Source organism: Crinia signifera, chromosome 1 (assembly GCF_055691185.1).
Source record: "Crinia signifera chromosome 1, ASM5569118v1, whole genome shotgun sequence".
NCBI lineage: Eukaryota > Metazoa > Chordata > Amphibia > Anura > Myobatrachidae > Crinia > Crinia signifera.
This window is the reverse complement of record NC_139217.1, coordinates 58,959,706-58,979,181: the sequence shown is the minus strand read 5'-3', so window position 1 is coordinate 58,979,181 and position 19,476 is coordinate 58,959,706. Positions and strand designations below refer to the sequence as shown.

At 43.9% G+C, this 19,476-nt stretch overlaps 1 protein-coding gene across 1 annotated transcript; it reads left to right on the top strand.

Moving 5' to 3' along the window:
* The first annotated feature begins 1,702 nt into the window (after positions 1-1,702).
* On the top strand, positions 1,703-18,224 carry HS3ST1 (heparan sulfate-glucosamine 3-sulfotransferase 1). Its single transcript, XM_083158266.1, has 2 exons — positions 1,703-1,881; positions 17,000-18,224. The coding sequence occupies exon 2, from the start codon at positions 17,103-17,105 to the stop codon at positions 18,024-18,026; it is 924 nt and encodes a 307-aa protein (XP_083014392.1). The 5' UTR covers positions 1,703-1,881; positions 17,000-17,102; the 3' UTR covers positions 18,027-18,224.
* The last annotated feature ends 1,252 nt before the right edge of the window (positions 18,225-19,476 follow it).

Sequence of the window (19,476 nt, the reverse complement as noted above, 5' to 3'; positions counted from 1 at the left end):
GCGCTTCGGGCTCGGTGGCTCGCTGCGCTCGCCACACTATATAAATTTAACTCCTTGCGTAGTGGATAGTGGGGTTATAAATAGGTACAAAATCGCATCAAATCGCATTCGCATGCAATTTATCTGCTGCCGTGAAAATAAACAAGTACCAAATTATGTTTATCAGTCTTGCTCATAGTTACCTCCCCTCCTGCATTCTGCAGGAGACTCCCTAAAATAGCAGCAATCTCCTTCTCTCCCTCATTAGTCTAACAATCTCCCTCATTTCACCTAGCCCACATTACTCTGTTACATTTTTGGGGAAAAAAGGAATGAGAGACAGATACATTCACATTGAATCATCAGCGCCATTTCCCAGCACTTTACCAAGTATATTATCTCTTACTAACTGCTTTGGGGCTCATCTACATTTGGATATAAGTCATTTTAAAATATTCCTCTGAGATGTCGCGGTACACACCCACGCTGCTAGGTGCCACATTCACAATCACTTTTCACACTCTCTCCATATATGGAACTGGTGGAGGCAGGAGTAAGGGGGTCTTGACAAAGGTCTATGTTTAGACCGAAACGTTGACCATGCCCACTGTCACCTGAAAATATCGGCTGTGGTATGTAAATAAAACACCTGCATTTTGGATGAAGTCCGGTGAGTGCACCCATTATTTCTATGTGCATATATGGAACTAGACACGCCCTTTGGGTGGAGCATGACACGCCCCCTCAATGGGGCGCTGTGCAAAAGTCTACTACCAACTACAATCTCCCTGAATCTAGTTTTCAAAAGTAGGCAAGTATGGTCTTGCTACTATTGGGTAACCCCACATTGAGATGGCGATACCCGCTGGCTCCACGCTCTGGGGCTTACACACATGGAAACATGACTTTCCATATGGCTTTCGTACATGACACCACCCTTCATTTGTCATACCTCCCAACTTCTCTGATGGAGAAATAGGGACACTCGCGCGAGCGCCCGAAAAGGGGGCGGGTGTATGTAAATGAGGGCGCGGCTTATGCTAATTAGCTGCAACCTCATTTTCATACGAGAATAGACGCTGTGCGCGTGCGCACAGCGTCTATTCTATTAGATTGGGATGTCTCCTAACTGCCACCCCCCGAAGCGGGACAATGCCTGCCACGAGTGGGACAGCGGGACAGGACCCGAAAATCGGGACTGTCTCGCTGTAATCGTGACAGTTGGGAGGTGTAACACATAAAACATTTGACTTTTTAAGATAAGTATAGTGACTAAAGACACGTAGAAATGCACATGTTAACTAGAAATATGTTACATAGGTCATTTAGATTAATGTTGTGAATCATATGATGTTATCTCCCAGTTCCCAGGATTACAGCATGTCGTGCACTCAGTGAGCCAGAGACCTGACATCAGAGGACAGTACTGAGACACTCCGCCACCAGGTGCCCGCAGCGCCCTGCTCTGTATCGCACCATAGTACATACAGAGTGATCGGCGCGCACACCCTGGCAGTGGCTGGCACTGACCAGACACGTGACGCGTACACCTGCGTGTTGCACAATGACAATGCCTGCCTGGCTGGCGGCTCCGGTAGCAGCGCCCGGAGATGTATGTGACACGCCTAGGAAAGGGCTGGGCAGGACGGGTGACACCGGGCAGGAGGAGGGGAGCAGCGCGGGGGGGCTGACGTCAGGGAGCGGAGCTATATAGAGCTGAGCGCTGCCTCCTGCTACAGACTCAGAGACAGTACGAGCGCACACCTGGATGGGCTGCGGGGAGAGGTGCCACGCTGTTCCTTCTCTTCCCAGCAGCAGCGGCCGGATCCCGGGATCTGTCTCCTGCCCGGCCATGGATAGTGCGCCGGTGTAGGCTCCTCGAAGCACAGCGGCTCTGTTCTGGTGAGTACACCGATGAACTTTCCTTTATACTGTAATCCCCTCGCTGAATTACTCTCCATTACGTTACTACACTGCATTATTCTACATTACTACACTGCATTACTCTACATTACTACACTACTACACTGCATTACTCCATGACATTACTACACTGCATTACTCTACATTACATTACTGCATTACGCTAAATTATATCACTACACTGCATTACTCTCCATTACATTACTACACTGCATTACTCTACATTACTACACTACATTACTCTACATTACTACACTACTACACTCCATTACATTACTACACTGCATTACCCTACATTATATGACTGCATTACTACACTACTACACTCCATTACATTACTACACTGCATTACCCTACATTACTACACTGCATTACTTCATTACATTACTACACTGCATTACATTATAGTACTACATTACACTGCATTACTCTACATTATATCACTACACTGCATTACTCTACATTGTATTACTACATTACACTGCATTACTCTAAATTATCTCACTACACTGCATTACTCAATTACATTACTAAACTGCATTGCTACACTGCATTACTCTAAATTATATTACTACATAACACAGCATTACTCTCAATTATATCACTACACTGCATTACTCTCCAGTCCATTATATTACTACACTGCATTACTCTCCAGTCCATTATATTACTACACTGCATTACTCTCCAGTCCATTATATTACTACACTGCATTACTCCACATTATGTAACTACATTGCACTGCATTACTCCACATTATGTAACTACACTGCATTACTCAATCTCCATTACACTACTCCATTACCTTACTCTCCACTCCATTATATTACTACACTGCATCACTCAATCTCCATTAAATTACTGCATTACATTACTCTTCATTACATTACCACACTGCATTACTCCCAGTTACATTACCACACTGCATTACTCTACAATACATTACCACTCTGCATAACTTTCCATAACATTACTACACTACTCTCTGTTTTATTGCTCTACATTACATTACTCTTTGCTGCATTACTCTTTAGGGACTAATTGTAAACCAGAACTGGAGTAGACCACGGAACGCTGGACCAGACTATTAAACTCTGCATATTAAAACACTGCATTACTCTACACTGTATTATTCAGTCTCCATTACTCTATTTAATTATATTACTCTTTGTTGCATTACTCTGTATTACATTACAGTACTGCATTACTCTCCATTACATTACAGTACTGCATTACTCTCCATTACATTACAGTACTGCATTACTCTTCATTACATTACTCTCCCTTACATAACTACTATATTCATTGAATTACTTTCCATTGCATATCTCTTCATTGATTGATTTTACATTGTTACACTCCCTTGTATTGGTATACTGCTTCACCCTCCATTGTATTACTATTCGTCACATTATTTTACATTATATTAATGCATTGAATTTGCTCATTGCATTCCTTTTCATTAAGTTACTACATTACTTATTATTCGTTATATCACTACATTTTGTTACCACAGTGCGCAACTCTTCAATGCAGTTTACTGTGTATTGTAAACTTCCGAGCAGGGCCCTACTACCTCCTATGACTGTCTGTCTGTAATTGCCCAGTGTGTCTTATCACTGTTCCCAATTGCAAAGTCCAAAGGGATTTGCTGCACTGTATAAGAAACTGATAATAAATATTGTTGTCATTGTGTGGGCCAGGCTCAGCAGGTATGATTACTTTATTAATAATCATATTAGAGAGTTGCCTACAGCTGCATACTGTATATAGCCCAGTAAGGGGGCATGGCTGTTCTGTGATGTGCAGTTAGTGGGCTGTGTACCAATCCCCAGACAGACAGGTGTTCTCTCCCGGTGTATTAGGATGTAATGTACAGTGCATGAGATGTGAGGATCGCAGCTCTTCCAGGACTTCTCCCCATCCGGTCTTATAACTGTACAGATCACTCTTTACCTCTCCATTCATTCGTCACTATCCCATGCATGCTTTACATCTGTACTGTGGATGTCTGTGCTTTCCCCCAGCAGCGCTGTCACATAGCACACATACCTGTCAGATCATTTGCTGCTGCACAACTTTTTTCTCTCCCTCAGTAAAGGCGTGCAATGTATGTTTACACTGTGGCAGTAAAACTGATACCGTGAACCTTTGCCCTAACCAATTAGCCGGGGCATTGCAACCTCATACATTGTTTCAGGCTTAACAAATTGAATCTGTGCCCGATGCACCCGCAGCGCTTTTATGAGTGTATTTTCTAATTACTTTCTTACCAGCACTTGGCTGCAGAGACCCATTTTTTTTTCCTGCATTGCTTGCTTTATAGATCACCTTTTATTGCTGTTGTGTTTCAGTACAAGTGTCGCCATATAGATTATTATATTGTGTGTGTGTTTGTGTGTTATTATGTGTTTTGTGTAGATTTGATATTTTCTTAACTATTCTGCTTTCATTATTTGTTCTTGCACTTTTCAACTTAACATAACATGGGTAGAGAACCTGTCAGTGTGGTTTGGATACGTTGTGTACTCCACAAATCTGCTTTAGATGACATGAAGCGCTCGGGGCTGCTTTCTGTGCAGGAGAGCTGGAATGCCTGTGACATTCCTGCAGGTTTCCTCTGTTTTTATTGCATTTTGTGTTGTAGGCACAAGAAGGGGGTAACGCTCAAAACCATTCTTCTGCTGCTCACACGGATAAGCATGAGAACTGTTAGATCATGTCAGTGCTCCTCCAGCACGTGTGTGTGTGTGAAAGGGGATCCTTATCTGCCACAGATTATTATCATTTATATGGCGCCACAAGGGTTCCGCAGCGCCTGACACAATATAGATGAGCAAAGAACAATACAAGAAAGATTGTGATTTACAGTACAAATGCAAATTAGGACAAGTATATGGTAAATAAGACAGATGCAGCAACAGACACGGAGGCAGTTATAACAGTGGCAGAGAGCAAAGCACATGAGGAGAGAGGGCCCTGCTTGTTAGACCTTACATTCTAAAGGTAAGGGGCAGACCAACTGGGGGGACACAGCAGGGATAGAAGCGAACATAAACATACGGTTAGGATAAGAGATGGTTAGATTTAATGAAGAAGTGGGTCTTGAGTGCCCGTTTAAAGTTTTGTAGGGAGGTGGCAAGTCTGATAGGGAGGGGTGACTATACTGTACCTTATTTCTTTCTGTCTGGGAGAAGTAATATATATTAATGATACTGTATGGAATAATTACGTAACATACAGTACGTAACTATCAGTACTTCCTATTCGGTACAATCAGATTGTAAGCTCTTTGGGATTTGATTGAACCTCTTTCCTGCTGTAGTCTAACTTGGCATCAGATGGGTGCATATATTCTGAATGGGGTTACAGTAAGTACAATGTAGTATTCAAGACATACACACGTTTCTTATAATGGTCTCTAGGCTATTTCACACGCTCCGGCTCCTGCCGGGCGGCGAAACCCTGCACGGCCAAAAGCCTAGCCGCACACAGTAGTTAATAATGGACTCGATTGTGTCCATTCACACGGGACGGCCACGGCGCGGCCACCGGGTTGCAGCCGGATCCCGCCACTGGAAAGGACGGCTGCCAGGCTGTGGCCATGCCCTCCATTGTAATCTTCGCAGTGCGCCACGGATTCTTGGCCGTGTGGGGTTTCCAGGGGCTGGAGCGTGTGAAATAGCCCTCATGCCATATTTAGGGCATCATGGGTGGTGTATTGGGTATCATTACTGCCTCGGAGCACTGAGGTCTTGGTTTCGCCTTTAACCCTTTGAGTGCCTAGTGAATTTGTCTAAAATTGGTGTGAAAATTTGCCAAGCAAACTTTTTTTATTCATCATAATGATCTGTAATGTTTTCTTTTATATAGGACATATAATATTTTTTTACACAACATTTTTTTTTTTGAATTTATATAACAAATGTGAGTGACGCTGGCATTTTTAGCCGATATTTTGCACATCTCTCACAGAGATGTTGGCACTCAAAGGGTTAAAATACTATGACTCCGGTTTAAGGAGTGATATTCTTGGTGACCATTGTTCTGAATGTTAAAGGGTGCTACAGCCAATCAGCTCCTTTCATTTTTACAATCAGCTCCTGTTATTTTTCAAACACATGACAGGAGCTGATTGGCTGGAATGCCTTTTTTTTTTTTAAAGAACCATAACAATTGATAACAAGATTATCACTCGTTGTTAAATCTGACCCTATGCTCCTAGGATCGCCTATTATTGCCTTTTTCTAAGTGAGGATAACATTTCTTCTTTGCAAAGCATCCAATACTTTGATCCCAGACAAATAACTGTTCTTTCACTAGAAAATCATTCTTTGTTGTTTCTGGGTTAATATATATAATTGTCTTATTGTTCTAATTTGTTTGGCTCATTGATTGTTGAGAAGTATATGTTCATTAACTCTAGAGAAGGGAGAACAGTAAATGGTTAGGCGAGCCTTGAGTTCCTACAAGGCTCATTGCTTGCAGTTAGTGGATTACTTTACGGAAGTTGCTCTTTGGAACAATTCAGCAATGAGTATTATGACCTGCGCTTGCTGGAAGCTCGAGAACAGATAAATCACTTGTGGGTTAGTGTGTAATTTGAAAACACCTGTGAAATGTATAATACGGGTGGAAATGACTGTCGAATCGTCATAAACAGGTTGGACAAAGAGAGAATCCCTTGGAGGTGATTACACACTTGTGTGTAATCTCTACTGCTGGATATTCCTTTCAAAAATGTAATATGCTACACATGTGGCTCTTTGATGTCATAAACCTTTGTTCTCTTTGTATATTTAATCTCCCTTACGCTTTGCAAGCTTATTCTATTCACATTACGGATTCATACATGTCCTACTCCATAACGCTGACTATAAACCACAGCTAATGGCCACTTCTATCTAGCAAATATCAGGTAGTACTGTACAGTAACATTACAGTTGTGTAATGTGGTAAACAGAAAAGTCATTGATTTACTTGTCCAATCAATGACTATACCTTAGTAGCCTGTATTTCTGGGAACTGCAAGACCTTTTTGTCTCCTCTCCCCTCTATGGTGCCCATCGCTCATGACCCACCATTACTAAAAACTTCAGTAAAATGACAAGCTGTGCACTGGACATTAGTAGTAATCCATATTGTTTGCACTATTCTAATGTCTGCATGCAACCAAAAGGCCCTTCCTGCCTTTCTTTGTCCCTGAAAACACAACTGATAAACTAGACGCTTTACTCATCTCCTCCAACTTGACCCATTCCATTAGGTACACTACACAATGCTCTGTTCAAGGACTTCCCTGCCAGTGGCAGTGGCAGTTGCAGAGGTGGGGGCAGCGGCTGTGGCTCCCATGTTTGAATAATTTACTGTGCTGCAGCGGAATGTCTGGAGCCGCCACTGGCAGGGAAGTCCAGGAACAGAGCATTTTATTCCTAATGGAATGGGTCCTGTTGGAAGGAATGCTAAATACTTCGCCATATTCTTCCCTCCGTTACTGTTTTGTATCACAGTAAGATGTATACTAAGATCCCATGTAAGTAACATTCATTTTTGGGACCCTTCTTTTCCTATAAAAAGTCCCCCATGCACTCTCCTCGGCTGCCCACTTTCAGATCATAATAGGAGAACAGGGAGGACCTGATGAAGCGATTTGCACTGAATCACTTCTATAAAACGCCTGTCTTGTTAAGGCGTTGTATCGTGGGGTTGGAGCCATGATGATGCAATCATGTATCCACGCCCCCGGTCAGCCTACCTAACCACTGGCCACACACCCCTATAAATCAACCAGGCTTTCCCCTCCCGCAGAAGGAGGAAGATAAGGGTGTAAGTATGGGGAAATCTCCGCCCCTCTGTGCTTACTGGGCCTGAGGTAGAAGCCTAGTTTGCCTAATGGATGATTTGGCTATAAATCTAGGGACATGATTGTAAACATGAGGTGTCATCTGATTGGTAGCATCAATATGAATTTAAATAAGAGGGTAGTAGCATAATCAAAGTCAAGGAATGGGCAATTATTCAGCAGCGAGGCAATGCCAGCCTGTTTACTCCCATGTTGGTACAGTATGTCAATTTAAGTTACCATTCAAACTATATTTGGTGGGTTTTACTTATTAATTATATTTTTATAAGAAAACGTTTTTGTTGATGGGCGATCACTAATATAAATGTAACAAATATACAAAACCTCTTACTGAAGATTCTACAGAGCAGGACTGCTCAGTGGAACTGAAATCCGGTACAGACTCTTGTTTGGTTTCCAGCCCCTTGAATGTCCACGTCATAAAAACTGATCAGCTCAATTTGTATGTGTCATGTTCCGTTGGATCCCTAATGTGTCTTTGGATCCCTAAAGAGGCACGGACCACTGCAGTACAGATATGGCTTTACATAACTGTGGGTGTGGCTGGGTGGATAGGAACATGGTCCCAATTGGGCTTCTGCAATGTTTGGAGGTATTACACAGTGCAGAGGCAGGTTCGGTAAGGCACATGCCTAAAAGCAGAGTAGAACACGGAAGGGGCCATGGCCCAGCGCTAACATGTAGTGTAACGGTAGATAAAGCTGGCCAGTGCGTTTTTGCATTACTTCTGCACCCGGGTAACATTTGCATTGAGCGCTGAATAGGCCCTGGTTTCTGTAGACTACATACACCCCCAATAACAAGGCTTTCTATCTTTTCTGTTTGAGTCACTTTCCAATAAGGATAGTAATCTCTTTAGGGCAAGGCCTTTCTTTGACAAGCTTACGGTAAGCTTTTATGTAAATTTTGTTCCATAATGCGCTGCTGCATAATACTTTAATATTAGACTCTTCCACTTCAATAATATGTAATTACTTTTCTGCAATGTAGTGCGTCTCATTTCGCCAAACCTTTAACCCCTTGCAAGCAAGAACCTGAGCTCCCCTATATTGGCGGCATTTACACTTTTTCCATCTTTATTGAAGGTCACCACCGGTGTCTGTGAGCACTTTATATCCCCACCTTAGCAAGGAAAGTTGTGATCTATTGATGGTGATTGCCGGGAAGAAAAAACTGTTTAAAAATATATAAAAAATGAATACCCAAATCAATGTTTAGGCTTAGGCATGGTTAGGGTCAGGCTGTGTGTGTGTGTGTGTGTAAGGGGGGTTGTTAGGGTAAGGCTGTGTGGGGGGGGGGGGTTAGGTGCTAGCGGGGATGGTTAGGCTTTGTATGTGGGGGGGGTTAGGCACTAGCGGGGATGGTTAGGGTCAGGCTGTGTATGTGGGAGAGTTAGGATTAGGCACTAGCGGGGATGATTAGGGTCAGGCTGTGTATGTGGGGGGGGGGGTTAGGATTAGGCACTAGCGGGGATGGTTAGGGTCAGGCTGTGTGTGGGGGTTAGGCATTAGCGTGAATAGGTAGGGTCAGGCTGTGTGTGGGGGTTAGGCACTAGTGGGGATGGTTAGGGTCAGGCTGTGGGTGGGTGTGGGGGGTTAGGCACTAGCGGGGATGGTTAGGGTAAGGCTGTGTGGTGGGGGGGGTTAGGGACTAGCAGGGATGGTTAGGGTCAGGCTGTGTGTGTGTGTGTGTGTGGGGGGGGTTAGGCACTAGCGGGGATGGTTAGGGTCAGGCTGTGTGTGTGGGTTAGGCATTAGCGTGAATAGGTAGGGTCAGGCTGTGTGTGGGTGTGGGGGGGTTAGGCACTAGCGGGGATGGTTAGGGTCAGGCTGTGTATGTGGGGGAGTTAGGATTAGGCACTAGCGGGGATGATTAGGGTCAGGCTGTGTATGTGGGGGGGTTAGGCACTAGCGGGGATGGTTAGGGTCAGGCTGTGTATGTGGGGGAGTTAGGATTAGGCACTAGTGGGGATGGTTAGGGTCAGGCTGTGTGTGGGGGTTAGGCACTAGCGGGGATGGTTAGGGTCAGGCTGTGTGTGTGGGGGAGTTAGGATTAGGCACTAGTGGGGATGGTTAGGGTCAGGCTGTGTGTGGGGGTTAGGCACTAGCGGGGATGGTTAGGGTCAGGCTGTGTATGTGGGGGAGTTAGGATTAGGCACTAGTGGGGATGGTTAGGGTCAGGCTGTGTGTGGGGGTTAGGCACTAGCGGGGATGGTTAGGGTCAGGCTGTGTATGTGGGGGAGTTAGGATTAGGCACTAGTGGGGATGGTTAGGGTCAGGCTGTGTGTGGGTGTGGGGGGGTTAGGCACTAGCGGGGATGATTAGGGTCAGGCTGTGTGTGGGGGTTAGGCATTAGCGTGAATAGGTAGGGTCAGGCTGTGTGTGGGGGTTAGGCACTAGTGGGGATGGTTAGGGTCAGGCTGTGTGTGGGTGTGGGGGGGTTAGGCACTAGCGGGGATGGTTAGGGTCAGGCTGTGTGTATGTGTGTGTGTGTGTGTGTGTGTACGTGGAGGGATGTTAGGGTTAGGCACTAGCGGGGATGGTTTGGCTCAGGGTGTTTGTGGGGGTTAGGCATTAGCATGATTAGTTAGGGTCAGGCTGTGTGGAGGGTGTTAGACACTAGCGGGGATGGTTTGGGTCAGGCAGTGTGTGTGTGTGTGTGTGTCGGGGGGGGGGGGGGGGTTAGGGTTAGGCAGAATAAAGGGAGGGATAGGGGCAGGGGGAGTGTAAGTACACTTACCTGACCCCTGTCAGGATTCCATCCTTTGGGATGCTGGCATTGGTATTCTGACCACCAGTCATCCGTAAGTATCCCCTTGCATTTGCTCAGTATACAGACAAGTTTACAACTTTGGGATAAATCCATGAAACAAAAGCTGCTGCTCTGTGGCGGGTTGAGCTAGAAAGTGATTCGATATTACGTGTTTTGCACTCCATATTCATGACTCTTTACATTTTTAGCACAACCCCACTGAGAAGCAGCAGCATGCAAATCCCCCTTCTTTATAAGTGGGAAAACGGCCTTGTCCACATGTTCATTTAAACAGGGCCTGGTTTTTACCCCTTGCTTACAAAGTTAGGCAAATGTTTTTCTGGGCCACCATGTGCCGACAGGCGGTATTTCATGCCTTACCATCCACTACAGCGTGCTGGGAGAATATAATAGTGTGTCCAGCGCCGTGCGGCACCGTGCCCAAAGCATGGCAAGCCATGCGAGGTACACTTTGACGGTGTCCATGTCGACATTTATAATCAAAAATTTGAAAAACTCACGTCGACCTTCCCTCATGTTGACCTTGCCATTTAAGTGGCAAAGTGTAGGCAAATTTGGAAGCTAGTTAAACTTTTTTTTATTATTATCATTATTATTTAAGGCAAAAAACAACCTGGTTTTGCTATTAACATCAGACAATATTATCGGTCGTCATTTAAAATAACCCATGAGTTCATACTTGCTGGGGCGCTGCTGACCCCTTGTGGCCCCACAGCCTAATAATAATTACAGACCAGTGCTCTGATAACCTGCATTTTGGTTTAGCTACATTAAACATGCCTCCACATGGCCCGGAATTGGTTGGCCAGGATGTAGTACTTCTAATGGTGCTTCTGGCAGGCTAAATGTAGCACTCACCCCCCCCCCCCCCCTTGCTTCTCCTGTGTACCAAGTTATGAAAAGTGAATACAATAGGTGCTTTAACCTTAAAAACACAATCTATTGGCAGAGGTCACTGTAATAGTAAAATCAATTCTTGTGTCCAGCATAAATGCTCAGCACACTGTGATTTACTAGAATTTTGGTGCAGTTGAAAGTTCTAGATTTTCCTCTTCTATGTAACAGATTGTGTATTGTGAGGCCATTATGAAAGCAAATGTTCCATCAATAGAGGGTGACCTTGCTATCTGTGGTTTAGTATACTGTCGCATCATGTTATACATACATGCTACCTTTTCAGATGTGTTTAAAGCTCATACAGATGGCTCCAATTCAGTTTGCTTTAAGTATTTCTCTTGTTGTAGGAGCTGATTCCAATCCTGTTAAAAATGAAATTCCCTTTATAAGTTCACAGTCCTTTATTGCCATGCAGTGCATAGTATTTTATGCAAGGAAAATAGTGTTCACTCTAGGATGGAGACCGGGCAGGGTGCCGGGGGGCGGACCGGGCCACAGCTGGGGGCGGTCCCGGGCCGCCGGCCTCATCAAAGGGGCGTGCCCGGGGCACCGGCGTCATCAAAGGGCCATGCCCGGGGCGCCGGCGTCATCAAAGGGCCGTGCTTGGGGCGCCGGCGTCATCAAAGGGCCGTGCCCGGGGCGCCGGCGTCATCAAAGGGCCGTGCCCGGGCCGCCGGCATCATCAAAGGGGTGCGCCCGGGCCGCCAGCGTCATCAAAGGGGGGTGGGACCGGCCCCTCCAAAGCCACTATGCTGCCGGGGAAGCGCCGGGCATCGCCATCTACGGCGACGCTGGGCTTCCCCGTGAGGCTGTTTTAGCGGGGCGCTGCGAGAGGGGCAGGGCGCATTTTGCCCTTTAAAAATCGGGCAGGGCGCAGCGCCCCGCTAAAACAGCCTAGCGGGAACACTAGAAAAAGATGTAACAAAGGAAGGGGGGGGGGGTTTGACTCCTTAATTTGGTGAATCTGCCTTGATCACTTAACTTGCATGGAAGGACCTGGTGGATGGAACCAGGATGCCGAGCGTCTGCAAAGTCCCTCTGAGAGTGGCAGCCAAGGGCGTAACTACCATAGGTGCAAGGGGTGCAGCTGCTATGGGGCCCAGAGCTGAAGGGGGCCTATCTTTGCTGTCTAAGTAATATGTTTTACATACATTTATCAGTTGCTAAATAGGGGGCCCTTACAAACTTTTGCTATGGGTACGCCTCTGGTGGCAGCTGCTCTTTCATCTGCCACACATCTTATGCAATAAATAATAAATAAAGGAATGCAAAAATGTTTATTGGCATTTCGTATATATAAAATTTCTGTAAAATACATTTTTCATATGCAGATACATTTAACGACAATTGTCAATTTACTTTCAGTAGGGACTTTATGACTGTAAATGTGCTGTAAGAGGACCCTGCTCCTTCCTCTATTTAAATCTGAGGTCTCCAGCTTGTCTCCTTTTCTGCTCTTCACCTCCTCAAGCTGCCCAGTAACATGCAGTTCAGCTCCCACTTTAGAGCATGTTTCTGAAGGTTAATGTGTTCTACAGAACTTGCAGAAACTATGGGTGTAATTAATAGGATGAGAGATTTGGTAAGAAATCTCTAGGTTTTTTTTGTTTGTTTTTTTAAAGCGGCAATCATTTACACTGCAAAGCTAGTTTCATTTTTGCAGTGTAAATGATTGCCGCTTTAAAAAAAAACTGGAGACTTCTTACCAAATCTCTCACTTTCTGAAACTCTCATCCTATTAAATCTCACCCAGCGTTTTCTGTAATGGACCCAGTCCCCATTTCTGTTATACAGGAGATATGACAAAAATCTTTCAAGCACAGCAAAGTTGTGATGTGCCTTTCATCCCCACTGGGATGTGAGGAAGTTGGCCCACTGAGCCTAACTCGTTCCTAAGAACTTCCTCTGCTGCCCGGTGCATGAATAAACTCATGAGAACCTGGCAGTGTAAGCTTTACCATTACTGATTGGTAGCTAAAGTATTAGTGATAGAGCTTGCAGGACGGCTGATTTTCCCTGGTTCAGTACTGAATTGCTCCAGTAGTTTGGATCACGCTGTGAGTCAGATCCTTAAATTGCCATTGGTATTAAATAGGCCCCCACTATGCACACATCAGTGACCAGATCACAATTTCCCACAATATCAGCTGCACATTTTGTTCATATACGCTCTCCATGCCCATGCATGGATGGACACTGAAGCGCAGATGATGATTAATGAGGAACTCTGGTACTAGGCCGTCATACAGTAATGTATTTTCCGGGGGGTGGGGAAGCACTGATGGTTTTTATTCTATTACAGATTGCTTTTCGCCAATGGTTTATGGCTAACATATAATTAGACAGCATATCATAGGGCTGACTATTACTACTGACAGTTGTGCTCATTTGGTGGATGTATGAAAGTATCGGTTACTATCGGTTTTTAAACCACAAACAGGATGTAGATTTTCAAATGCGAGCGGCAATATTTATTATGCCTTTTGTGTAAAATCACATCTTGGGTTTGGCGGTTTGAAAGAAACTACTTTGTAAACCCAAAAACTTAGAGGTCTATGTACTAAGACTTGGATTAAGATAAAATGGAGGGAGATAAAGGGCCTGATTCAGCAAGGCTCGCTCAGCAGCGGTTGTTCGCTACTTAGCGAGCCCTGAAATGCCGAACATCCGCCGTCCCCGCGCAGATGAATACACTCAGTAACATGCGAGGGGATGTGCGCGAACACATCCCCTCGCATGCCACCGAAGGAGAGAAATCATTCGATGGTCAGCGGCCATCGACTGATTTCTCTCTCCTTTGGAAGTAAAAGTCGGTCTAAAATGTCTTTTTTATTTCCATTGGAGTCCACCTGGGAACGCCCAATGTTTTCATAGGGATGCCCATAAAACACTGGGCGTTCCCCTGCTCCAGCCCCGTTTCCGCCCCCAGCCCACCCACCCTGCAAGAAATGGCCTGGCGAGTGCATCCATTGGGGCTGAGATCGAATTTGGATCACTACAAGTGATCCTGAATCAGCCCCAAAGTACCAACCAATCAATTCCTAAAGCCCCATACACACTAACCAATATTTTAATCGATATCGCTCATTTTGCCCCAACATGCAGGGAAAGGGGGGTGGTATCCAGAAAGAGTCAGTGAGGCCTGTGGCCAGGAGTTAAAGCTTAAGGAGCCCATACACGCTCCGTTTTCGCCAGCTCCGTTCTGTACTATGCGATGCGCGCTCCCGTGCATCACATAGTACGGTACAAAAAGTATGTGCTGCACATACTTTTTGTACTAGGTACACATCGGTTCGCAGTGCATGGACACTGCATGCACTAGGGATGCAATCCGATACGATGTGTACTTTAAAAGTACAGAACGGAGCGTGTATGGGCTCCTTTAGACTGGAGTCCATCGTTTCTGGCTGATGCAGGAGCCATACCTCCTCTCCCAGGGGCTTCCTCCATTCCCTGGCAGTGCACGCTGGGTTTTTGCGGCCAGGAGGTCCTGCTTTCCTGGATGCAGGAGGAGAAGGGGGCATTTCCATGGGCATTCCTCGCCGCCGTCCGCCCCCGTCCCGTTGTATGTGAATGGCTCCTGCAAGTCGCTGAAGCCATTCGCAAAGGAGGCCTTCACATGCGCATAATCGAGCATGCGCAGTCCCAAAAACAATGGGACGGGGTCGAACTCTCGGTACTTCGAGTCCATTAGACTCACCCCCACTGTGCAATATTGTCGCTCAGAGGGGCCAAAATGACAATATTTAAAATAATCGCATAGCGTGTACACACATTTAAAGCAAGTTGTTCTTCTTTCATGCCGCTCTGATGAAACGACAGACGTTGGCCAAGCCCGAAGGGGCACTTATTCTGTAATTGTTCTTTTAAAGTGAAATATATGCTATTTATAAGTCCGTTCTACTTTTACATTATTCTTTAAATGTTCTGCAAAACCTGTAAGTGTAATTACTCCATCCACAGAAATACAATTCTTCATATGTTTGCATTTATTAAGACAGGCTGTTATTCATTACTTGGCTGAAATAAAAATTAAACATTTGCCACAGACTTCAAAGGAGCAATTTAATTTAAAGGCCATACTTTGGTGCCAAAACCTTGTGCTGGACTGTTTTATAATAAAACCAGAAAATCTCCGCTGGCTCACATTAAGATACCAACATTTACTTCTGTCTGATAGCATATATCGCCAAATAGAAATCTAGGCATAGATTTACTAAAAACAAAATCAAGCTGAAATCTCTGAAAATGGATAGGGTGTTCCAATGGCAAAATTCCAAATGTAATAAATACAAAAACAAAAAAATTATTTTTGGTTAGTTGCTTTTTCAATGTTTTTTTTCTGTATACTATTAAGCAGTTCAAAGCCAATGCATTATTTTACTAACCCTTTGAGTACCAATGTTGCTATGAGAGATGTGCAAAATATCTGCTTATAACGCCGGGGTCGAAGTCGAGGAGTATGTATCATTTTAGATATTGGCGGCAAATGATCTGTAATCATTTAATTCAAGTTTTGTTAAACTATGCGCCAAAAAAAGAACCGTCACTTTGGATGAAGGTTAATCAATGCTCAATTGCAAAAACATCAGCACCGCGCATATATTCCCTACTTTCATAGGCAGCATAACAAAACTTTAGGCAGTAGAATGTGTTTTAGAACTAAAACATCGATCATTTATTAGTCTGTCTTTTTGTCCTTATCCTGACAGTTTTTTTTATTGGGAATATTTTATAATATTTTGTTTTCTAAATGCCCCCATACTGTACATCAATGACAGATTGCTGTGATTTCTCACTCTCCCGACGGCCAGGTTGTGGAATCTGGAATATTTAACGTTTAAAAATCCTGATTGCCAAATCCTGGATTTTTTTAAATTAAGTTTCCCAATGTATCGATTTTCTACCAATCACTATTTTATTTATTGGGGGGGGGGGGGGGGGGGAGATTATGTTTAACATCTTACTTGGCACTGTGTCAATTCTTAACTTTTTGTTGTCTGTTACCACCTCAAAAATGTCCCAAATCTTAATTTTTCCCTCCTGATAGCCAGCCTGTGTAATGATATGACCCAACCTACTCTGTTTTAATGTGACCACTATAGATACAGCTGCTGTGCACATTTTAAATGACTGATGTAACCTAGTAAAATAGATCTTAAGTCGTAAATTGACAGTTTACCGAACACGATAATAGACCAAACTGTAAAAGGAAGTCTCTATACCTTATCCTCATTTCATCCTACCACTTACCATATCTATTACATGAAATTAGTACTTGGCAAAAAGCATTGTGACATCTGAGCACTCCTGACTGATTGAATCCCATTTACAGTAAAAATAGAACTTTGTTTTTATGGTTTTTTTTTTCTCTTTGACAATGTGTGAAGCTTACTAAAGTTGCATAAAGTTTAGCTGCTCTGCTCTACTGTAGGTACTGTATAAATTGTTAATTAGTTGGAGACACGCCTTCAAGAAATATATAAAGACTCTTGTTGTCAATTACAAATCTTCACCAATTTAAATATAAATCAATTGATGCAAATATCTTTTTTTCAATTTCAGGACATCTATGTAAGGGATACTGACACAGAGAAGCAGGATCCCCTTATTCATGCTTAAATAGACCTACGGAGCACTGTCCTGCCGACGGACCCCCAAGCTCCAGATGTTTGTCATGGCCTCCATACTTCTCGGTGCGTCTCTTCTTTTCATTCAGCCTCGACTGGTGCCTTCTCGACCAACCTCAGTTGAAAAGCTCTATACATCCCCTCCTCCTGGTAATGAACTGAAGAGCATATTTCATCCAAATGGTACTCACCAGCACTTGCCACACTTGATTATCATTGGAGTACGCAAAGGTGGAACCAGGGCTCTTCTGGAGATGCTTAGCCTCCATTCTGAAATCTCTGCAGCAGAAAGTGAAATCCATTTCTTTGACTGGGAAGATCAGTATGGAAAAGGTCTACAATGGTATGCAAGCCAGATGCCGCTCTCCTACCCGCACCAGCTCACCGTAGAGAAAACTCCAGCGTATTTCACATCGCCTGACGTTCCACAGCGAGTTCACCATATGAACAGCTCTATACGGCTGCTGCTGATCCTAAGAGACCCTATTGAGCGAGTTTTATCAGATTACACCCAAGTGTATTATAACCACAAACAGAAAAATAAGACTTATCCCGCCGTGGAAGACTTGCTTTTAAAAAACGAAGAACTCAACACGGACTACAAGGCGATAAACAAGAGCTTGTATTACACTTATATGGTTAACTGGTTGAAGTATTTCCCATCGCGAAATATTCATATCGTTGATGGAGATTATTTAATCAAGGACCCCTTCCCGGAAATGCAGAAGGTTGAGCGGTTTCTGAATCTTTCACCGCAAATCAATGCATCCAACTTTTACTTCAATAAGACAAAAGGTTTTTACTGTTTACGGGACAGTGGGCGGGAACGCTGCTTACACGAGTCCAAAGGACGTCCCCACCCGCACATAAATCCTTTCCTGCTAGGCAAACTGCGTGAGTACTTCTATGAGCCCAATAAGAAGTTCTTTGAGCTTATTGGAAGGACATTTGATTGGCTGTGAAAGGATTGAACCGAGACTCCGACAATGTTACAAATGTGTCCACATAAGAAGGATATTTAAGCTATAACTTATTTGTAAATCAAATATTCTGTACAGCACTAAATATTAGCTAGTTATATTTTTATACTAAAATGTGTAAGAAGAAAAAACTTTTTGTATAATTTTTTTTTGATGGTTAATAAAAAGTTTTTAAATAAAGTAGATTTTGTTTGATTGTTTTAGAATCTGACAGCAGATAAGTGCCATTCGGCCCATCTAGTCTGCCCGTTTTGTAATTTTGTTACCTCAAACCTATTTGATATTTATTTCTTTGTAAGGATATCCACCACCTCGATGGGAGACTATTCCACTTGTCCACTACCCTTTCTGTGAAGTAATTTTACCCAGGATTTCCGCCGAACCTCCCTCCAGTTTTAGTGCATGCCCTTTTGTTCTGTTACTCCTCTTTCTGTGAAGAATCACATTACTTGCCTGTATTTGTACCATCTCTAATGTGTTTATCCTTCTGGAGATGTGGCCTCCGGACCTGGACACCGTATTATAGATGATGTCTTACCAATGACATTTACATTGGCATTATTACTACTTTCTTTCTGCTGCCTACACAACCTCTCCCTATGCAACCAAGCATTTGACTTGCCTTCCTCATTGCTTTGTTGCATTGCCTAGCTGCCTTTTAAGTCACCTGAAATAGTGACTCCTAGAACCCTCTCCTCCTCAGCAGTCTCTTATATAGTGCCATTAATGGTGGTGTTCAAAATATTACTGGTGACACTACAAAAAAGTGTATATTTTTGAATACTTTTTGTCGCAATACAGTCTTCTTGCAGATGTTATACAGGATTTTTACTAGCTATGGTGTTGCTATTAAAACTAAAATGCTGCTCTTTAAAAGAGGGAACTAAATACCCAATGGGAAAGTGAAGGCTGCGCTAATTGATATAAATCAAAATCCAATACACCATTTTATCAATTAGCGCAGCCTTCACTTTCCCATTGGGTATTTGGTATCTTGCTGTGCAGGCTCCGAGTCCAGGATTTTTTTCTGGCCCCGGACTTGACACAAAAAATTTTTTTGCACTGAAACTAGTGCAATTTTGAAAGCTGCTGCTTATTAACAAGATATACAACTATTATAGATTTTAAAGGGTCCATTAGTGCCTAAAGTCCACCCCCCGTTTCTGGTGGTAATACTGTACTTTAAAAGAGGGTCATGATTCCTCTTAAATCCCTTACAGAATAAATAGATTGTGCAGTTACAGAGCTGCTATGCTATCAAGGTGTCACCCATGGATCGCGCCTCCAGAAGGTGTGATCATGGTGATGCATTCGCACGCAATCCGTACTGTGCCCAGAACTGGGGGCTGCCCAGGCGCTCCTAGAGCACTGGTAAGCCCCCCCCACCCAGCATGTAGAGAATGGGCCATGCCCCGAAAATGTATTAAACAAG